The sequence below is a fragment of the Dermochelys coriacea genome, chromosome 11, assembly GCF_009764565.3.
Source record: "Dermochelys coriacea isolate rDerCor1 chromosome 11, rDerCor1.pri.v4, whole genome shotgun sequence".
Lineage (NCBI taxonomy): Eukaryota > Metazoa > Chordata > Testudines > Dermochelyidae > Dermochelys > Dermochelys coriacea.
The window spans coordinates 18,358,569-18,380,173 of record NC_050078.2 but is presented as its reverse complement, the minus strand read 5'-3'; the positions used below and the strand labels follow the sequence as shown (position 1 = coordinate 18,380,173).

At 40.5% G+C, this 21,605-nt stretch overlaps 1 protein-coding gene across 4 annotated transcripts in view; it reads right to left on the bottom strand.

Moving 5' to 3' along the window:
• The window catches only part of MGAT5 (alpha-1,6-mannosylglycoprotein 6-beta-N-acetylglucosaminyltransferase), a 251,743-nt gene that overhangs the window by 49,261 nt on the left and 180,877 nt on the right, over positions 1–21,605 (bottom strand). For all 4 annotated transcript variants that reach the window (XM_043505031.1, XM_043505030.1, XM_043505033.1 and 1 more), the window contains one exon: positions 11,315–11,464. In XM_043505031.1, the coding sequence (XP_043360966.1) occupies positions 11,315–11,464 (150 nt within the window). The remainder of the gene's footprint in view (positions 1–11,314; positions 11,465–21,605) is intronic.

The window sequence follows — 21,605 nt, the reverse complement described above, 5'->3', positions numbered from 1 at the left end:
TTTTTTGATTACAAAAAAAAGTGTTATGGGGAAAATGTAAAAATGGAAATAATTCTCAACAAAAACTAGGCTATACAATTTTAAACTAGTTACTACATATACTAGTTTATATAAACTAGTTAAAATTGTATATAATAAAATTTATATATAAAATAAAACATACAGTACATTTCCTTCTAGATAAAAAATTGTCATTCTAAGTTTCACCTCAGAATATGTTCAAGAAACAAACTTCCTGAAAATAGGGTCTTGCAAACACATTACATTTATTAAATTGCATACAGGAAATTTTAATAATTTTTGAGAAACATTGACAGTTAAACTGAACCTTTATAATTAGCTTAAACAGATACATGGTTCAACCATTAATTAAAGGATTTGAAATGTCACTAACAATTCTACTGTGCCTTGTTTTTAGTTAGATATGGAGAACAGTATAGTTGTATGGATATGGAATTCACTACCTCCCCTAAATTGATGCCATGCATTGCTGAAAAATTTTGCATCTATTCTGCGTTCTGTTTATTTAGAGTAAGCTCCATGGAAAAAAAAAAAAGACCATGTCTTTATATTTTGGCAGCACTGGGCACACCATCAACACAATCAAATACACCATCACCAGTTGGACACTAATTTGAAAATTTTACAGATTCTAATGGTAAGTATTTTTTATCCATACTTAAGCTATGCTTCTTCAATGTAGCTCAAATAGTCAGGAAATCAATGTATAACTTTCACCAAATGAGTAATAGTACAATTGAAATAATAAACACAATTTAAATTAACTCATGAAAATCATATCTGATGCGTTTCAAAAGCAAAGCTTAAAGGAGTGTGACACATTTCCATTAACTCATTCTCATTCTGCTCTAATCTACAAATCCTTTCCATTACAGCCAGTTTATTATTTGTGAAAAGGCTACAACAATCTGTCAGAGTACTTTGTAAGTGTAGGTATGTAACAAATGTTGCATGTCAAATTGCATCAAAAGTCCAACAGAAGCAATCAAGCATCTGGGAACTGAAGGCTGCATTTTTAAATGCATGTGGACCAAGTGTGCTTGGAAAATGCTCACCCAAATAACCTGGGCAGAGTTTTGAACTGGGTGCGGGGAAAAGGCTTCCTTACCCCCCATGTAATATGGTGTTGAACTACTAGGTTAGGAACTCAGACTGCTTACTCTCACCCTTTAGGTTCCTTGCAGAGTCTGAAGGGGATCAAGGAATATTTGCTTCCTTATTAATAGATTCCAAGGCCAGAAGGGACCAGTGTGACCATCTAGTCTGACCTCCTGTGTTAAACAGGACATAGAACTTTCCCAAATAATTCCTAGAGCAGATCTTTTAGGAAGACATCCAATCTTGATTTAAAAATTGTGAGTGATGCAGACTCCACAATGACCCACGATAACTTGTTCCAACAGTTAATTACTCTCCTTGCTAAAAATGTATGCTTCATTTCCAGTCTGAATTTGTCTAGCTTCAACTTTCAGCTACTGGCTCATGTTATTCCTTTCTCTGCTACAGTGCAGATATTTATAGACCGTATATCAGGGATTCTCAAACTGGGGGCCAGGACCCCTCAGGAGGCCATGAGGTTATTATATGGGGGGTCACGAGCTGTCAGCCCCCAACCCCAACCCCGCTTTGCTTCCAGCATTTATAATGGTGTTAAATATATTTAAAAAGTGTTTTTAGTTTATAAGGGGGAATCACACTCAGAGGCTTGCTATGTGAAAGGAGTCACCAGTACTAAAGTTTGAAAACCACTGCTGTAAATCAAGTCACCCCTTAACCTTCTCTTTAGTAAGCTAAAAAGATTGAGCTTTTTGAGTCTGTCATTATAAGGAATGTTTTCTAATCCTTTAATCATTGTTACAGGTTTCAGAGTAGCAGCCGTGTTAGTCTGTATTCGCAAGGTGCCACAAGTACTCCTTTTCTTTTTAATCATTGTTGTGGCACATCTCTGAACCCTCTACAGTGTATCAACATCCTTCTTGACCTGTGGACACGAGAACTGGACACAGTATTCCAGTAGCAGTTGCACCAGTGCCAAATACAAAGATAAAATAATTTCTCTACTCCTACTCGAGATTCCCCTGTTTATACATCCATTAAATCACATTAGCTCTTTTGGTCACAGTGTCACACTAGGAGCTCATGTTCTGCTCATTATCCACCACAATCCCAAAACCTTTTTCAGAATCACTGCTTTCCATGGTAGAGGCCCCCCATCCCAGGTATGGCCTACGTTCTTGCTTGCACACAGTTTACCAAGCCATCCAGATCACGCTGAATTAGTGACCTGCCCTTTCTATTATTTTATCACTCCCCTAAGGCAGAAGGGGCTTCAGAGTTGAGTACAGAGTGATGGAAAGTACAGCTGAGCCAAACACAATATCAGAGGCAGAGTTGTGAGTTATAGCACAATGTCCGGTGAATGTATGTATAAATGCCCAGGTAGCAGCTCTACAGATTTTAATGATTGGCACATTTTCCAGGAAGGCCATGGAAGTGGCGATAGACCTTGTAGAATTAGTGCATATAAACAAAGGTGGTTGAATGTTACAAGACTGGTAACAACAGTAAATGCAGTCTGATATCCACTTGGAAAGTCTCTAGTTAGAGATTGCCTACCTTTTTGATATGTCTGCTAGTGAGATGGATAACATATTGGATCTTTCTGAAAGATTTTTTATTTTGTCTATATAGAAGACCAGAGCTCTCTTGACATCCAGGGCATCTGGGGATTTAGATACAGTTGGGGTGGAAGACAGGCTAGTGAATGGGCTGATTGCAATGGAACATGGAAGAAAGCTTAGGTAAGATTTTGGGGTGGGACCACAGCATGACCTTGTCCTTAAAAAACCCTGAGTTGGGGGTATGCCATCAGGGCCCCTCTTTCTCCAACCCACCATGCCAACGTGATGGCTATCAGGAATGCTGTCCTCACTGACAAATGGAGAAGTGAGCAGGTAGCCAGAGATTCGAAGAACTGTCTTGTTAGGCATTTAAGGACCAGATTGAGGTCCCATACTGGGGTAGGGCATTGGACTGGCAGACAGAGGTTTCCCAGCTCTCTAAGGAATCTCACTGTACTTGGGTAGGCAAAGACGGAATAGCCCTCTATTGAGGGTGAAAAGCCATGATGTCTGCCAGGTGGACTCTTATGGAGCTCATCGATAGATCCGAGGTTTTCAGAGCTAGGGTACAGTCTAGTGATGAGGTCATCGGTGTAAGTTGTCTGTAGTCATACCAACTGGCAAGCAATGTCCACTTTTGAGAATGTGTGTAATGAGTAGATTGTTTCCTACTGTGTAATAGTGCTCTTTTTACATCTCCTGAGCAGGCTGCCTCTATTCCCATGAGCCATCGACCAACCATGCTTTGAGATGAAGCATCGTGAGACTGGGATGGAAAATCTTCCTGCCCTCCTGGGAGAGGAGATAGGGGGTGGTGTAGAGAGTAATTGGAGGGCAAACAGACAGCTGTATTGTTTGCCAGGGCAGGGTCAGAACTATTAGAATGACTCTGGCTCTTTCTTTATTTTGAGCATAACTGACTTTTAGGGGAGTCATTGGGAATGGATACAGTAGGGCTGACAACCACTGAAGGTGAAAAGCATCCCCTTAGGATTGGTGTCCCAATCTACCTCTCAAGCAAAAGGGGTGCATTTTTTGTTTGATACCATGGAGACAAGTCTATCTGAGGGGGAACATCCCATTGACAGGATATGTGGCGTAATATGTCGGGGTCTATTTCCCACTTGTGATGTTGGAAGAAGTGTCTGCTGAATGCATCCGCAGTCACATTCTGAATGCCCGGGGAGACCAGGACGTTGAGATAGTGATTTAATTTTGTATGCATTAGTTCCAGAGTCTGACAGCCTCAGCGCAAAGGGAGGGGGATCTTGCTCCTCTTTGGCAACCGATGTAAAACACTTGATATATTGTCCATCATGATCTTTGTGTGTTTACCCTTGATTAGTGGTAGGAATTGGTGACAGGCGTATTTGATCGTTCTGAATCCAAGGAGATTGACGTGTAGTATTGTCTCTTGATGCTTCCACTTGCCCTGAATCGTGTAAGCATTGAGATGCGCTCCCCACCCTAGCAGAAAGGCGTCTGCTGTGATAGAGACTGCTGGGGGAGGACGTGCAAAGGGAACTCCTGTGCACATGTTGTGATGGTCCTTTCACCCACCGAGGGATTGTTTCACAACGGTAGGTATGGAAAGAAGCATACTGCCTGGTGGGTGAACAGCCAGTTTGGAGTCACCCTTGAAGGCAGTGCATTCGAAGTCTGGCATGTTCTGTCACGAAGGTGGTGGTTGCTATATGCTCCAGTAACTGACTATGGTTTGCTATGCTGGAAAGAGCCACAAACCCGTACCAAGGAAAGTAGGCTCTTACTGTCACTGAATTGAGATGTGCCGCTATGAACTCTAGGTTCTGTACTGTGGCCAAGAGGGATTTTTGTATGTTCAGTTGTTGGCCCAATTCAAGGAAGAGGCCTATGGCTTCAGAAGTTGCCTGCAATATTAGTTCCAGAGAGCGGCCTTTCAGCAACCAATCGTCCAGGTAAGGGAATACTAAAATATCTTTCCTGCAGAGCAAAGCTGTGCTGCTACCATCAACATAATCTTCAAAAAGACCTTCAGGGCCGATGATAGGCCAAAGGGGAACACTTGGTATTGTACGTGGTCCTGGCCAACAATAAAATGGAGGAAATGTTTGCTATCCACCCATCCCGCAATGTGTAAATATGCATCTTGAAGGTTGAGGACTGAGAACCAATCCCCTTGCTCAAATGAAGGAATTATTGCTGGAAGTATCACCATTTTGAACTTCTGCGCCTTCACACGGGTGTTGAGTAGTCTCAAGTCTATGATGGGTCTCCAAACTCTACTCCTTTTTTGGTACCAGGAAGTATCTTGAATAAAACCCCTTCCCTCTGTCCTCTACAGGGATTGTTTCTATAGCTCCCATGCGTAAGAGAGTGTCTATTTCTTGATGAAGCATGCTCTCATAAGACGGGTCCTTGAAGAGGGACGGGGAAGGGGGATTTGTTGGTGGAAGTGAGGTAAAGTAGATTGTGTAACCTGTGGAGATGATCTCCAAGACCCATAATGATCAACTCCCAGACTCGCCTGAAATGGTGAAGGTGGTTACTGAAGGGAAAAAGGCTGATGAATCAGTGCAGCTGAAGAGGATGGTAGTTCAGACACTCGACTAACATGTCAGAATTGCTGCTTAGAAATGGACAGGTGCGAGACGGAAGGCTCAGAAGCAGGTATTTCCTTCTCTGAAACCTCTGCTTTTTCTGGTGTGTCTATGTCCTCCAGAAGGAAAGGAATTGGATGGGACAGGATCTCTGGGCTGTCTGAGACTTGCTGAGTTTTCTCTTGTATGTAGGAGCATAGATGCCAAGAGAACATAAAGTCGCTCTAGAATCCTTCAAGGTTCACAGAGACTCGTCCATACTATCTGCAAACAACTTAGGTCTATCAAAAGGAAGGTCCCCAACTGTACTCTGAACTTCCTTTGGGAAATGACAGAGCCAGAGCCAAGAGGATCCTCTCATCACCACCGCTGTAGCGATCCAACTGGTGGCAGTATCAGCAGCATCAAGGGAGGCTTGAAAGGTTGTCCTGGCAAGTAGTTGGCCCTCCTCAACAATTGCCTGGAACTGCTCCCTGTGTTCTGGTGGCAGACGGTTGATGAACGAGGTTAACTTGTTATAATTGACACAGTTGTATTTTGCCAAAGCCTGATAATTGGCAATTCTAAGCTGTGGGGAGGCCGAGGAGTAAGACATTCTCCCTAGTAGGTCCAGGCATTTGTGGTCTTTGTTATGAGTCCTGGATTTAGCGAGGTGCTGCCTATCACTTTCATTCCCTGCATCCACTACCATGGAGTCAGCTGAGGGATGGGAAAATAAAAACTCCAAATCCTTTGCTGGAACATAATACTTCTTTTCCATTCTTTTGCCTGTAGGCAGAATAGAATCTGGGGTGTGCCAAATGATCTTTGCTGGATCTAGAAGAGCCTCATTGACAGGTAAGGCTATGTGGACCAATGAGGTGAGTGAAGGATATCAAGTAGCTTATGATGAGATCTGTAACCTCCTTGAGGGGAATCCGCAAGGAGACTCTGTCCCTTTTGACCAGGTCCTAGAAGTGTTTAAAATTAGCCACCAGGGATCAGGAGATGTTGGCCGTGGGGAGGAGATTCCTTCACTGGTTCTAAGATTGCCGTGGGGAGGAGATTCCTTCACTGGTTCTAAGATTGCTCAAAGGATTCCTCTGGAGGATCAGAACTACTAGTGGAAATAGGTGATGCAGGTTGCTCCTCTCTGTGATGGGTACTAGATGCTCGGTGGAGGGCGGGGGGCATGTGGCTCTGCGCGCTGCCCCTCTCTGCTATCACTGCCCCCGCAGCTCTCCCAACCAATGGAAGCTGCCAGGGTGGTGCTTGCCGGCAGAAGTAGCGTGCAGAGGGAGACCCCTGTGCCCCTATCCCCGGGGCTGTGCTGGCCGCTTCTGGGAGCAGCATGTGGCCTTAGCAGCAGCCAAGCTGCATCACCGGAGATCGCAATCAACTGGGAGATCCTCTAGGATCGACCGGTTGGTGACCATTGTACTAGATCATTACTGTCAATACCATAATAGTTCAGAAAAACTCAGGTATGCAGACTTTGCAAATAACAGCAAAAAATAGAATCGAAAATAGATTTTTACTTTATTAATACAGTTACTGAGCTAGATGAAGATGAATATTTTAAAATGTATTTGGTATATACCAGATCACACCCCAAGTTCCATAAACCCACAACATTTTATTAAGTTTTTTTTTGTCTCTCTTTCATATTAATATCTTTTGCTTACCTAAAAAGTTTAATTTATTCTCTGGCACTGATAGGTTTAGCACCATTTGTGAGTGCAAAAATACTGAACTATTTTATAATACATTGTATTCTGAACTGCAGAAAGAGAGATGGCCCAGAGCTGAGAGGCTCCCAACAATGGAGTGTAACTCAGATACATTTTTCTCACCATGTGAAAAGCTCACTGGATAAGCTCAGTCCTCTTGTAAATGAGAGAAACACCTTTAGAATGGATTCCCTCCACTGTGAAATTCATGGAAGCAGAAAATATAGCACTGTGCTCCCAATAAACTTCTTTTAACTATACTCCTGTGTAAATTGCAACATGAGAAAGTTAGTAAGTCTGCTTGCTTAACACATCCTGCACAATAGCTGAACATGATTTCTGTTTTAGAGATTGTTACACTCTGCAGCCAAATGTTAATAAGACACTCCTTACGTTATTACAGCTGTATGGAAACTGGAAGTTCTATTCTGCAGTGAATTTCTCATTTCTAAAAAAAATTTTGTTCAGAAACAATGGAAAGTTTGAGTTATGAAATTTTCCACATTGGGGGTGGAGTGGACATGAGCGATGCATGATGGACATTTTCAAAGAATTCTGTTTTGGAAGAACAAAAATCAAATTTTGTAAAAAATTTCCAATTGAAACTCCCCAATTGCCTTCCTGGAAGCCCAAGGAGTCTAGGAGCCTGGGTTAGGCAGGAAAGCTTAGAGAGAATCCCCATGTTCCCAGTGAAACATTTCAATTCCGTTCAATCAGCATTTTCCAAAGGGAAACTGTTCAGTCAGAAAATTTGAGGTCTAGCTGTCGTTATGCACTACATCAACCACACACTTAAGCTAGCCATTTTATAAGTTCTCCCTATTTGAAAAATGCTTCTTTTGAAAGCCATTTTTAAATTCTGGTCTATAAGCGGCACAGTACAGTGGCAGCTTCAAGCTCTTGATGATTGTAAGCAAATAAACTATTTCAGACGTTTCAACCATATATTTGGGGCTTGCAAAGCAGTGATCAAAAATCACACTTTAGTGGTCATCTACTGGTTCTTGGAATGTGTTGTAGAAATTGGATCTAGTTTGAGATGGAAAAAATTTGAGGGTGCTCCATACTGACATATTTGTGGGCATCTGTATTTCATGATGGATTTAATTATAATTTGTACTGATCTCTGACTTTTCAAGGACAGAATCCTTGTTTGAGGTTTTGCACGAACTGGGAAGTACAAATACTGGAGTTCACAGCAATGAAAGAACGTGGTTATGTCTGAAAACTTGTGCTTAGAAATGGAACTTTTGAAGGTAAAAGTGTCTCTGAAGGTTTATTATTATTTTAGAGGCAAAGCTGAAAAAAATAGCAGGTTTATGCTTGAAGTTGCAATTGAACATATAGAGACCAGCTTCACCATTGGCTATAGCAGTCATCATTCAGTGCTTTTGGTGTCCTGACTATACACTATGATCTAGTGAGCGTAGAAACATAACTGAACCATTAACGATTTGCTAGACCACTTTATACAGGTATTGCATAAGGAGGGAGGAGAAGAGTGGCTTCTTCTAGTGCCTACACTTAAACAGGATTAGAGCTACAACCAGGGAATGTGCACATGCATGTTAGGAGATTTGTTAAACTACCAGATCATGTCTTTCAGGATATATTGCTTTTGGGAGAAATACTGTTCTCACTGTCCTTTAGCAATGCAATATTAGAATGTGGGGTTTCCATGATTAACTTGATACAAACAAGCCAGCCCAACAAGATGCAACAAACCAGCTGATGCAGATACAAGTGAATAGTCAAAGTGAAGGTGTTTTTATAATCATGTCAAACTATTCTCTCCTGCCCTGCAGGAAAGCCAGGAACAAAATATTCAAATGCACAGTCACAGTGAACACTAACAGCAAACAGTAGCGGAGGACTAATTTAGTACTGTAATCAGATCACATACAGATGTCAAGTCAGGTGACCAGTCACTGTATTATTGATGAGATACTAATCCTAGATATTATATTTTTTTAATTCAAATCTGACTACTTTATAAATCTCAGTTAACACCCTCAATCTCAGGCTGCTGTATTTATTTTTTATTAAAGCAAGTGTAAAGCTAAATATATCATAGTGACTAAATGTCAGACACACTAAAAATAAGAGAAATGACAACCCACATCATAAGAGCCCATATTATCAACAAGCGATCTCATTTGGTCATGACATAGCAAGACATTTCATTTTGATTGACTTATTTGAGAATAAGATAAGACCCTAAAAATCAGGACAACAAGATCTGATGTCTTCGCTACCTGTCATCAGTTTTTTAAATGTTAGCCTGGCTACGTAAAAGCAAGCAAATCCTTTGTTTAAGAGAGCTTTGATAATAATTAAATATCAATTTATCAAATAACAAACATGGAAAATATTTGAAAAATAGAAAGACTAACATATTTGAAAAATGTCACCAATATAAATGTAAAGATCCAATTTAAAGAAGCAAAGATTATATTTGAAGAGATTATTTAAAAGCAGAAGTAATAGGCTAGCATTTCAATACCGCTCTCTCAAGAACCTACAGCTGCTAAATACCATCATTTGAGAAATATAGTGAACTCTCAAAACTACGGTGTCGGGGAAGAATCAAAGCATAGCAATAATGTGGAAACCCTTTCAAACTCTCACAAATCCTTGTAGATTTTTGCAAGGTGCATTGCAGGAATCCAACATTTTTAAAGACTTCAGTAGTTTGGCACAATGATAGTGACATTTTATATTACTTCTTTCATCCAGACAGATCTCATGAGCACTTTACAAACTATAGTGCCTTCCATTTAATTCAGTCACTAATCAATCTGATCAATGTAATTTGGATCAAAATATCAGAAGCCAAATCATATAAAAACAAAACCTGATTCCCACCTTTTATTTTGACAGTCACTAGGCTATCATTATTAGATGATTCAATAATAGCTATGTAAAACTGCTTAATGAAAACTAGGATTTTAGTGTAATACAAGTAAAAAGAGCCCTTGGAAGATTCATGTTACTGAAGAATGATTAGAGGTAAAAACTGTTATTTAGTTATAAGCAGTTATAAACAGTATCATGTGCTCTGCAAATTGTGATAGCATCCTGGAAGTTAAATAAGCAGTTGAACATGATTTCTGTTTTAACCAGCGAAGAGAACAAATTTAACTAGAGAGATTTATGCTCAGATTATTATTAAAATGTCAATATTTACCCACAGAGGAATCCATGATTAACACAGTAATTTCAAATTCTAAATACAGGGGAAAGCTGTGGTGATTTCAGGTACATTGGTGTGGCACATATAAGTACATGCTGACTTTTTCAATAGTAACAGTGTAGGCACAAAGTACACATACAGAGTGGTTGTCTTTTAAAAAAAGTCATAATTTTCCCAAAGCCACTACACAGAAATGCAAGGCTACCACTGTTTTCCCCTATACTTTAATAAGAGATCTCTGTGATAGACTGCATAGCACGTCTGAAAGGAGTTTACTTTGTAATGGCTTCTGTTGTAACAGTGCATAGCAACAAATTATCAACAGTGGGGAAAAAAAGTGGAAAGGCTCCATACATTCCATTTTGCAAATTTACAATCACGAAACGTTTCCTTCACAAACCCACTGACTGAAAATTACACATTTTATTTGAACCTGATCCACTAACAAGTTTCTATGCTTCAAATTATCCTCCTAAAAATGTGTTTATTATATCCTGCATAAACCTGTCCAACGGCAAGGGAATTGGATGATAAATTGAAAAAAAAAAAAAAGTGTTCTAACCTCAGGTGAAAAAAGTTTATTTAAATGTGTACACTGCTCTTATCTTAACTTTAGTTCAAATGAAGACTATGGGACCATAGGCAAAAAGAACACACTAAAAGTCTCTCTCTCTCTCTGCTCATGTGGAGCCGAGGAAGTAACTGAATGGAGAATTAAATGCTTTTTATCACTATAGAGGGATGTGACTCCAGGTTAAAGTAATTGCTAGGGCAGTGTATGAGAGCCTGCAGTGCAGTTGTCAGACAGCACCTAGCTTTTAAATTGTGGATTTAAAAATGAACTACACTCTCACAGATGATAATCTCTTTGCTGTGCTTTTCAGTTACAAAAAAGGAAAAATGAGTTTAATGATGTTTCAAAACTGGTTTTAAGATGTCTCTCCTAGGCTGGATGGCATGAGCCAAGTTTTCTATAAGTGGCTGCTAGTTTGTCAAGCACATGCACAGTTGTTAGGGCATTCTTAGGTGCTTGTACATACCCAAAGGCCAGGTTAAATTCCCTTTTATTTGGCCTTGTGTTTCTAAAGCCCCTTAATGCAGGTGTCAACTAATGGCAAGATGGCATTTGAGTTCAAATACATTAATGCTTTAGTGGTTTTAGCATTTTTTTCCCCTTGGCAATAAGCTTACTTTTGTTTCTCTCAGCAGAAACTGCAAATCCCGCCCACTAAGTATGCCATGGTTTTTCACGTAGCTGGGCATATGGACAGTACTTGTCCCGTGGACGGTTCCATGGACTTCCATGTAGGTATGAATGATGTCCAAATAAGCCTTCTTATCCTATAAAATGAAACAAAATTACTTTAGTCTTTACAAACTTTAAGAAGTGATGCTGTCTCAATCAGACCTGGTTATCTACCTAAACAATGTCCCAAAGCCCGAAATGAAAGGTCAGTGGTTCTCATCTTTCATAACCACATCTTTGACACAAGACTTGATAGTGTATTATGTGATTAGCATTTTAAAGTCTTAATTTCTAAAAATTTTGTGCTAGTTTGCACAATAGAGCCTGCTCCTGTTCCACAGAAATCAATGGGAAAATGTCCTGCTAATTTCAATGGGGCACAATCAGGCCCCCAAACCGTAGCAACTAAGACAATATATGTTTACAAGACAGAAGATGAACTGAAAACATTTCTACACATAATAAACTCAATTTTGTAACCCACACTAGTGGAGATGCACACCTACTCCACTTTCATTGGACTACTTATGCAAAGTTGTGCAAACAACAGTTGCACAGTTCGGCCTAAAAATAATAGCTTCCTGCAAACTGGTTAGAAGAGTTGTTGAGGTATTTCTGTCAGGAACTCAATATAATTGGCCTTGGCTCATCCTCACTGTGAAGAAGGAAGGAGTTAATCTTATCTCACAAGTGCCATTCTTGCCAACACTTATACAAATGCTTGCTTAACTTTAAGCACATAAACGGTCCCATGAGACCTCTACCAATATTTACACTCACTGGCTGAAGTTTAAAGGAGCTTTGAAAAGGCATTAGAAGAGTAATGTATTTCTAGGACTATTTTTAAATCAAGTAACAGAACAGTGTACTGTCCTGGTTTGTAGACAAGAACTATTTTAATTTTCAATATCATATGTTAATAATGTTTCCTGAGTTTTAAAGAGATGCAGACTGCAAACATTCCCATTAAAAAAATCTAAACTTCATTGACTAAAGACTGTATTCACAGTCAGTAGTACGTTTGTGAGCAAGGACCACAGAGATGCTCTCTGAAGGAAATATTCAGGAATTTAAATTTGACCCCTTGGGGGGGGGCACATTCTGCCCCGCCCCTCCCACCAGGAGCTCACTCTCTCCCCTCCCCATCCGGCCCCGGAAGGAGCTTGCTGCCCCCCACCGCCCCAGCCCCAGCTCGCTCTTCCCTCCCCCTCCACCTCCCTGCCCCAGCAGAAATTCACTCTATCCTCCTGCTCCACCACCCTGCCCCGGCAGGAACTCACTCCATCCTCCCCCATAGCCCTGGCCCTGAGAGGATCTTGCTCTTCCCTGTCTCCATGGGACCAAGACCGGACAAGTTTTGTGCCCCTGATGATTACAGGGGGAGGGTGGGGCGTGCCTTTCTTGTTCTCCACCCCTGCCCCTGCCCCCCAATGCGTGCCCCTTCTTTCTCTCAAGATTTGGACATAAGCATCCACACGGTATAATCCTAACACCAAGCAACAAATGTCTCGACTCTTTGGTGGCAGGACAATTTCTAGGCTTGTATTTTCTACCCTACTTGATTTGTGATATGCAACCCTTACACACCACTATTTGATGGCTATGTATGAGAAAGTTGGCCAACGGTGATACTGAAGTTCCCTCAAAGGGGAAGTAGACTAGGAAAATCCTATTACTTGGAAGCCTGAGACAATAAGCAACGAAGGCTAGACAAGTGAAATTTTATTATTTACTGCTTACCAAAAATGGATGTGCATTAAGTATTCAGTGTATCCAATATGAGGCTTGAAAATAAAAGATGATTTCTAGCTTTAGCTTCCTCTGTGGTTTGGTAACACTTGCAGGGAAGTGGACAACTTGCTCTTTCACAGCCTACCCCATTGCTAAATTTCTCTGATCTGCCGGTTGTGCCCCATACCATATTTTAGGAAGAATACACTAGCTAATTATTATATATGTGAACAAAAATATTGAGAGAACTAAACTTTCTTGTCTGATAACTAAATCCAAGATCCAGATTGTCCTTGTACAAATCAACTTATGAAAAAGGCTTTCATAGTCTGGAGGTTGGAAAAAGTCAGGGATAAAGCAGCTATCCAACTGTGTCAGCTGCTGATTAGTCTCTACAAAATCTTAAAGCCACAGAAAATACTGTATAAGACATAAGACAGTTAATTCAAAGGCTATCTAGACAATAATAATAATAATAATTAAGTACAGTTAAGTATTACTTCCCACAACCCTAACAACTCAAATATAGTTCATTAGGATTAGGGACAGGGAAAGGCAGAGAGTATAATGAATAAACTCACTTGAGAGAAAGGTTTCACACAGCATATTACAGTAAATGAAACAGCAAAACAGAATTTATATTCTTAATATTGGCTGAGAAAACTCATACAAAGTCATCTATAAACAGAGTTCTGAAAAGTCAATTTTGAAGACTAATAATAGTAAACAAATAATAATACTTAGCTCTTATATAGTGTTTTTCATTATTAGATCTCAAAAGCATTTCACAAGGGAGGTCAGTATCTCCATCCCCATTTTACAGATGGGGAAAATGAGGCACAGAGTGGTGAAATGACTTGCCCAAGCAAGTCGCAGCAAACTCGCAGGAGAGCCGGGAATAGAATTTCAGGTCTTCTGAGTCCCAGGCTAGTGCTCTATCCACAAGGTCACAATTCAGTATTAACGTAATGTGTTTTGGGACTTTTTAAAAATTATTTTTTCCATTGACTGTTAAAGGTGTCTGATTCACACCACTTCAGCTGTGACCAGGAAGGGCCTCTTCCAGGATTAAAAGGGTGTTCTGTCTCCACGCCTATTGTCAAAGACTTTTCCCTGAGGCACCTCCTCCCTTTTATTGATTCAGCCTTGTTGTGCAGTCTGAAATCTTTAATGGGTACCCGGGTTCAAACCAAAGCAATGCAGGGTCACTGTCTTGTCTAACTTCAAAAAGGGCACCTTCCCCTACTCAAGGCCTTGGTCACGATTCAAGTGCTCATCAGCTGGTGTGGATTAATGCATCAGCCCATTGCAAATACAGTCATGAAATTCAGAAGATCCCAGAAATTAGAGATGGAAGGGACCTACACTATTAGTTCATTTCCATCCCTGGTTCTTGGTTGTGTATTTACTAGCATTTTGTCTCAAGCTATTAGGCTTTCATCACTTCCTGGAAGATCATTATGAAACACTGAAGTATAGACTTCAACACTCCTGGCCTTTCACAGATGTGGAAATTGAGGAAATGGAGGCAAAGCAACTTAACCGAGCCCACACAGGAAGTCAGTGGCCAAATCAGGATTAGAACACTCAGTCCCTTCCCAATTCCCAAACCCAATGCTCAGGTGTCCTGAAATTATGCCTACAAATTGCCCTTTCCCATCCTCTGTTCTGTCCTAAATAATTCCTCTCATTGGTGTTCACACCCTTCAAATAATTGTAAATGTCCCTCTTTAGCTATCTTTGAATTAAGCAGTACATATTTAATGACTTACATTTTCCCCACTGGTGAATCTATTTGTTGTTCTTTTCTGAACTTTAATTTTTCAATACATTTCTGGTAAGGAGGTGCCCAGTACTAAAAATCACATGCTAGGAGCAATTATACCGCAGCTGTATTCTATTATTTATATTACAAGAATACCCCAGTTGAGGCTGTGGCTCCATTGTGATGGGCAATGAACACACAGTAAGAAACAGTCCCTAATGGAAAAGGAGGACTTGTGGCACCTTAGAGACTAACAAATTTATTTGAGCATAAGCTTTCATGAGTTACAGCTCACTTCATCGGATTTGTTAGTCTCTAAGGTGCCACAAGTCCTCCTTTTCTTTTTGCGGATATAGACTAACACAGCTGCTACTCTGAAACCAGTCCCTAGTGGAACAGCTTTCAATCTAAAGATACAAGACAGACAAAAGGTTGGAATAGAAGCAGAGGCATAGAATTGAAGTGACTTTCTCACTGTCACAACAACAGGTGAATGGAAGAGCTTTCAGTAGACACTTTGTCTTATCTCAAGTCCTATTCCAATGGCTTCCAAAATGGGTGATGTTCCCTTTTGAGATAGCGATATAATGCAACATCTCTGAGCATGTAGCCCCAAATTCTTTTGGCTCTTTCCTGCCACACTGGATGAAAACTCATGTCCAATTTGCCATCCAGTATCACCCTAAATACCTGCAGAACTAAGCTCCAGGACCTTATCTCCCATTGGAAATTAGGTCATGCAGGAAAAAAAAACCCTACATGCTACTTATAAATGACCCATAAAAGAACAAACCAAACCGTCAATACATGCGAGATACTATTACCAACAACGAGATAAAGAAAAAACAGAGTCGGCTACAATAAAATGCAGTAGTATCATTTATTTCTTTAGATACTTGTAATTATAGCTTAAGGCTATATATGTAGTATTATTAGCAACTCAAATAATATATTTAGTGCCTGGAAATAAAAGCTTCAAGTGAATTATGTACTTTAAAATACCACAGGGATAAGCCAACTAGGTTAGACTAGCAACAAAATATAATATGAAGTGAACTGCTGTCCCGCTGTGACTTACTCATTATTCTCACAGTATGTTTTTCATTTGTAAAGGATCTTTATTTTTTAAAATAGTGCCTTCCAAGTGTAAGTGCTTTGCAAACAGTTAAATCTCATCATGCTTCACTGAGGAAGGCACTTCAAGTATCATCCTTCTATTAGGAGCAAACTGAGCAGAGAGATGTTAAGGGACTTGCCCAAGGTCATGCAGTAAATCATTGGAAAAGCAGGCAATAGAAACCAAGAGCCTGGATTTCCAGTCTCTGCTGCCATCATTAGTTAACATGAACACATTATTGTACTATCTGAAAAATGCAGACTTCAAAATTAAATCAAGTATGTAAAACCCCCAATTCTAGTGTTTATAAAGTAGAATATACACAATTAAAAAGTGAGATAGGACTTAGGATCAGATATATCCCTCATGGTCAATGGAAAAAAGCTTCCTGGAAATAAGAGAATACTACCAAAGAAAAAAACAGCTAGAAAGAAAAACAGATGGATTTCCTCAAAATTTTACTGATTTCAGTGAAATAAACATTTACCTAGCTCTTACTCAGCACATTTCTTCTTAAAATAAAAAAAACACACAAAAGTTATCCAGTCTTCACAGCCTCTCCTAGAGGCTCCTTAAGAACCATATGCATTGTCCCATTTCAGAGATGTAGCCATAGAAGAACTGAGGACAGGGGCCAGATATTCAAAGGTAGTTAGGTACCTAAAGATGCAAATAGAGACCTAGTGGCAATTTCAAAAGTGCCTAATTCCCATTGAAATCACTCTCTCGTTAGTGAACTTTTCCATTATGAAAATACAGTTGGGTATATATTAGACCTTTATTCGCACTGTCATCTTAAGCCAATTCTCCAGTTCCTCCTATTGCATAACAGATGTACACATTTTCACTGCGAGTTGTCTTCTATAGAAGCAATTCTACAGGAGCAATTTCCCCACAAAACAGAATAAAAAAAGGTGGGAGATGGAATGCAAATTCTTCTAAAGGGCAAAAGCAGCAATAGGAAAGATACTGTATAAAATATAAACCATTCCTTGATGCTGCCAGAATGTCTATATTTATTAACAGGCTTCAAAATCACCGAATGTGTCCAATTTGTTTATGCAGTGTAGTTGTAGCTGTGTCAGTCCCAAGATATGAAACTGACAAGGTGAGTGAGGTAATTTTTTTTTTTTGGACCAACTTCTGTTGGTGAGAGACGAGCTTTTACATTACCTCACTCATCTTGTCTTTCTAATCTGTTTAATTATTCCATTCATATCCTGCCAACTGAGTTAGTAATTAACTCCATTCTGCTATGGAGGAAGTATCCTTTTTTGCCTGTGGGCTTGTCTACACTACCAAGTTTTGTTGACAAAACTTACGTCGACACCCAAAAGTCGACAAAAGAAAAATCGCCGAAGGGTGTTCACACTTGCTCCCTCTGTCGACAGATCATGTCCACATTGGGGACATCATCATCAACAGAGTGAGTGATGCACCATGGGTATGTATTCCACAGTGCAGTGTTGTGGGAAGGAAGAGCTGATTGCTGCGCATCTTGGGTTTCTCTCCCAGGTCCCCCATAGCCACTTCAGCTGCCTAGAGCAGCATCATGAAGAGCTCTGTGAGCTCTCCGTGCTGAGGCATGGCAAAGCAGCACGGCAGTCTGTCCCCCTCCCACTGCGGAAGCAGCCTACGTGCTGCTGTGTTCCTCCTGCAGGGCAGAACAGGAGCATTCCAATGATTTGCTCTTTGTTTGTTTCCCAAAGGGAGAGGCACCCAGATACTTCCCAGAGCTTTGAAAGGAGAGGGGTGCATGCCTGCATGGCAGCAGAGATCCAAACACTGAGCAGAGCAACCGGGGATACTGGCACATGCTGTTGACAAAACAATGAGCACTATCTACACTGGCTCTTTGTCGACAATAAAGGGAGGGGAAAAGACAAAAGTCTTTCTCGGAGGGGTGGAAGTTTTTTTGGTGTCAAAACTGGGCATTTTTGGCGACAAAAGTCCCATCGTGGTGTCTACGCTCTTGCTGTTTTGTCGCCAAAAAGTGGTTTTTGGCGACAAAACTTGGTAGTGTAGACAAGGCCTGTGTCAATTAAATCTTCCTAGACCTAAGGTCTGTTTCTTCATAAAATTATTTTGAAATATGGTCAGGAAAATAAACACCCACAACATATTGTACAACTTTTATTTTTCTGAACAGTAGGAAAACGTTACAAAATGATTCTTAATAAATTTGAGAAATTTAACCAAATGTATTGATTATACAGAGAATTCAGTACAGGATCTAAGATTTAGGTAGGAAAATACATAATAATACACAAGTTGATATTTTTAAGATGACTTTTATAGTTACATTAAGTGGATTTCCCCCTCCCTCCAACATTTGATATTATAGCAGTGAAATATTTTTTTTCTAACAAAGACAATACAAGCTTCTGCATACTGCTAAAACAATGCACTTCAATTCTGACGTTTTGCAAGCAAAAAATATGAATACTTTAAGGTTAAGTAATTAAATTTCTTTCTTCAATAAACCATGCAATATTAGTGTTCTAAATCAAAGAAAACAACCAAAATGAAAAGCACCTCATTTTGATGCTTAATTTACTGGAAGAAAAATATGAAAGTATTTTGTTATAATGTAGAGTTAGTGCATTTTTTATATTTTAACAGATGAGCACTACCCCCATATGACAGTAAAATGAATGTGAGGTAAATACCTAAAACCTACTGATTTTTAAATGGTTTTGAAACCTTTATTTAAACTTAGAAGAGAATGTTGTTTCTGAAAATAATACATTCTCTAATGCAGGGGTGGGCAAAGTTTTTGGCCCGAGGGCCACATCTGGGAATAGAAATTGTATGACGGGCAATGAATGCTCACAAAATTACGGTTGAGGTGCGCGAGGGGGTGAGGCTTCTGAAGGGGGGTGTAGGCTCAGGGGTGGGGCCAGAAATGAGGAGTTCAGAGTGCGGGAGGGGGCTCCAGGCTGGGGTGGGGAAGTGGGGTGCAGGCTCTGGCTGGGGGTTGGGATGTGGGAAGGGGTAAAGGCTCTGGCCAGGGTGCAGGCACTGGAGTGAGGCTGGGGATGAGGGGTTTGGGGTGCAGGAGGGTGCTCTGGGCTGGGATCGAGGGGTTCAAAGAGTGGGAGGGGGATCAGGACTGGGGCAGGGGTTTGGGGTGCAGGGAGAGGCTCAGGAATACAGGCTCCATTTGCTGCTTACCTCAAGTGGCTCCCGGAAGTAGTGGCATGTCCCTTCTGCGGCTCCTATGTGAAGGTGTGGCCAGGCGGCTCTGCACACTGCCCCATCCGCAGGCACCACCCCTGCAGCTCCCACTGGCTGCTGTTCCGGCCAATGGATGCTGCACGGGCAGCGCTTGGGGTGGGGGCAGTGTGCAGAGTGGAGGCCCCTGGCTGCCCTATGTGTAGGAGCTGGAGTGGGGGCCATGCTGCTGCTTCCAGGAACCACGGGGAGTGGTCCCCGACCCTGTTCCCCGGCTGGAGTGCCGGAGAGGGGCAAGTCCCAGATCCTGCTTCCCAGTGGGAGCTCGAGGGCCAGATTAAAATGGCTGGTGGGCTGAATTAGGCCCGTAGTTTGCCCACCACTGCTTCAATGTGATAGGAAACTTCTGCAACAACAATGATTAGGCTCCTGGTAAACAAGAATGCTACTAATGATGAAAATTTTGAGGATCTTTAGTCACTGTTCTTTAGTTTTCATCATTTAGCCTTCTGGAATGAACCACAGAAGGAAAAAGCATGTAGCCAACATATATTTCACAGTGTATAGAGATAAAGGTAAATCTGTCACACCTGCAAACAGTTATTCTGCTAGTTCCTCCTATTCCAAGTCAGACAATAGGATATATCGACAGATGGCGAGAGAGATCAACTGATATGCATTATATTTCCTTTCATTATAAGCCTCAAATTACAACAATTCCTCAGCACACAACCCCAAAATCAAAATATTTTCTGGCCTAAAATATTTGAGGCGTGCACAGGAAGGTGTAGCAATAATTCATATGTACACCATATATAGAAAAGTTTAGAAATTCACTGGAGAGATGTGCATATCAGAACGTGCAGATAGGTATCCTCAAAAACTAGACACCAGAATACGAGTAATCTGGAAAGAACAAATAGGTTTCTTGTTCAGTTTAGATTTCTCATCAGACTCTTTAACCAGTCTGGAGTAATCCCAGTGGAACCATTTAGAATACTCCAAAGCTTTTAGGCAGGAAAAATAATTCAAACAAAAACATATCCTCTTCCACTGGTGCTTGACAGAACAGCTGGCATCACTTTCTCATAAAATGAGTTGTAACTCTTTTCAGCTTTATCTCAGAGATTATTCAGGGCAGGTCTTCTATTGAAGGCCATGCATAGTCATTGCTAACGGTTTCCATCACAAACAAGAGCAGCCAGATTACTCATCCAGGAAATCCTGTTAATATTTGCAAAAACATGGTGCAGAAAATGCTGCAAATCATAATGCTAAACATTTATCTTGCTGGAAAAGTATTTATGAAAGCAAGATAGAAAAACTAATTTGATCTTATCTGTGATATTCTGAGACAGCAAGGAATCTGTCCTTTGAACCTTGAATCCAAAAACAAATCCCATCACTTGAACTAAGGATGAATTTCCATTTATTTTCAAGAGTATTAGTACCAGAAGCAACTAGCACTAGTTATTTTTGCAGCTTTCTAACCAGTAAGGTACAAGGCTACTGCAAAAAACTTCTGAGGTACCATTATTTGGTCTTTTGACAAAAATCTGTCTCGTCCTATGGTAATCATGGAGTTCTCAGTTATGGTATATATTTTGGGGAAGCCCCATTCTCTCTCTCAAAATAATTTCTTCCACTTGAAAGAAAGGGCAATTCTTGGCAAGAATTTGGTCAAAGCAAGACTAATCCTCACATTCCACACTGCCTGCTATGCTTTCTTAACACACTAATCTATATATGCAACAAAACTGTGTCTATGAAAGAAAATGGGCGATGACAGTAACATCATCTTCAAAAATAGCCCTGATTTTAGGTGAACACTGAACCTTATTTTTTATGTTACTATTCCAAGCGTTACCCTTTATCTTTAATTATTTGTTTGCAACTATGGGAACATAGATTTCCCAGAATCAGATACTGCGGTCTCCACTCCTTAGAATATTGTTCAATGGCAGAGAGACTGGGGACAATCATTACAGGCTGCCATCTTCCTGAAAGTGAAGGGGTAGGCCCAGGTCCACCGGTCTCTCTCTAAAATGGTCACTGTACAGGGAGCAGATATAATTCCTTTCAGATATGTACAGTACTTTGTATGGGAAACAACACACTCAAATCCCTTCTTGACTTCCAGTACCAATTTGGTAAATAGAGATTAATTTAATCCAGTCTTTGCTGTTTCAGATATTTGGTCAACTGTAGAGGTAAGCTAGGTCAGAACTGCAAGCGTGAAATGCCTCTATAAACTTTGAAATTGCCCAGCAAAGAACTTCATTGCTAGGGCTCATCTGTAATCAAGAAGGAACCCAGGGATGCCCAGGTATATTTACTTCCAGATCCCTTGCTCTTGAAGGAAAATAAAACAGAGGAGTTCCTGAGGCATAAACGGAAGGGAAACCTCTTTCCTCCAAATCTGTTATGTTCTAAACATCTCTAGAGGTCC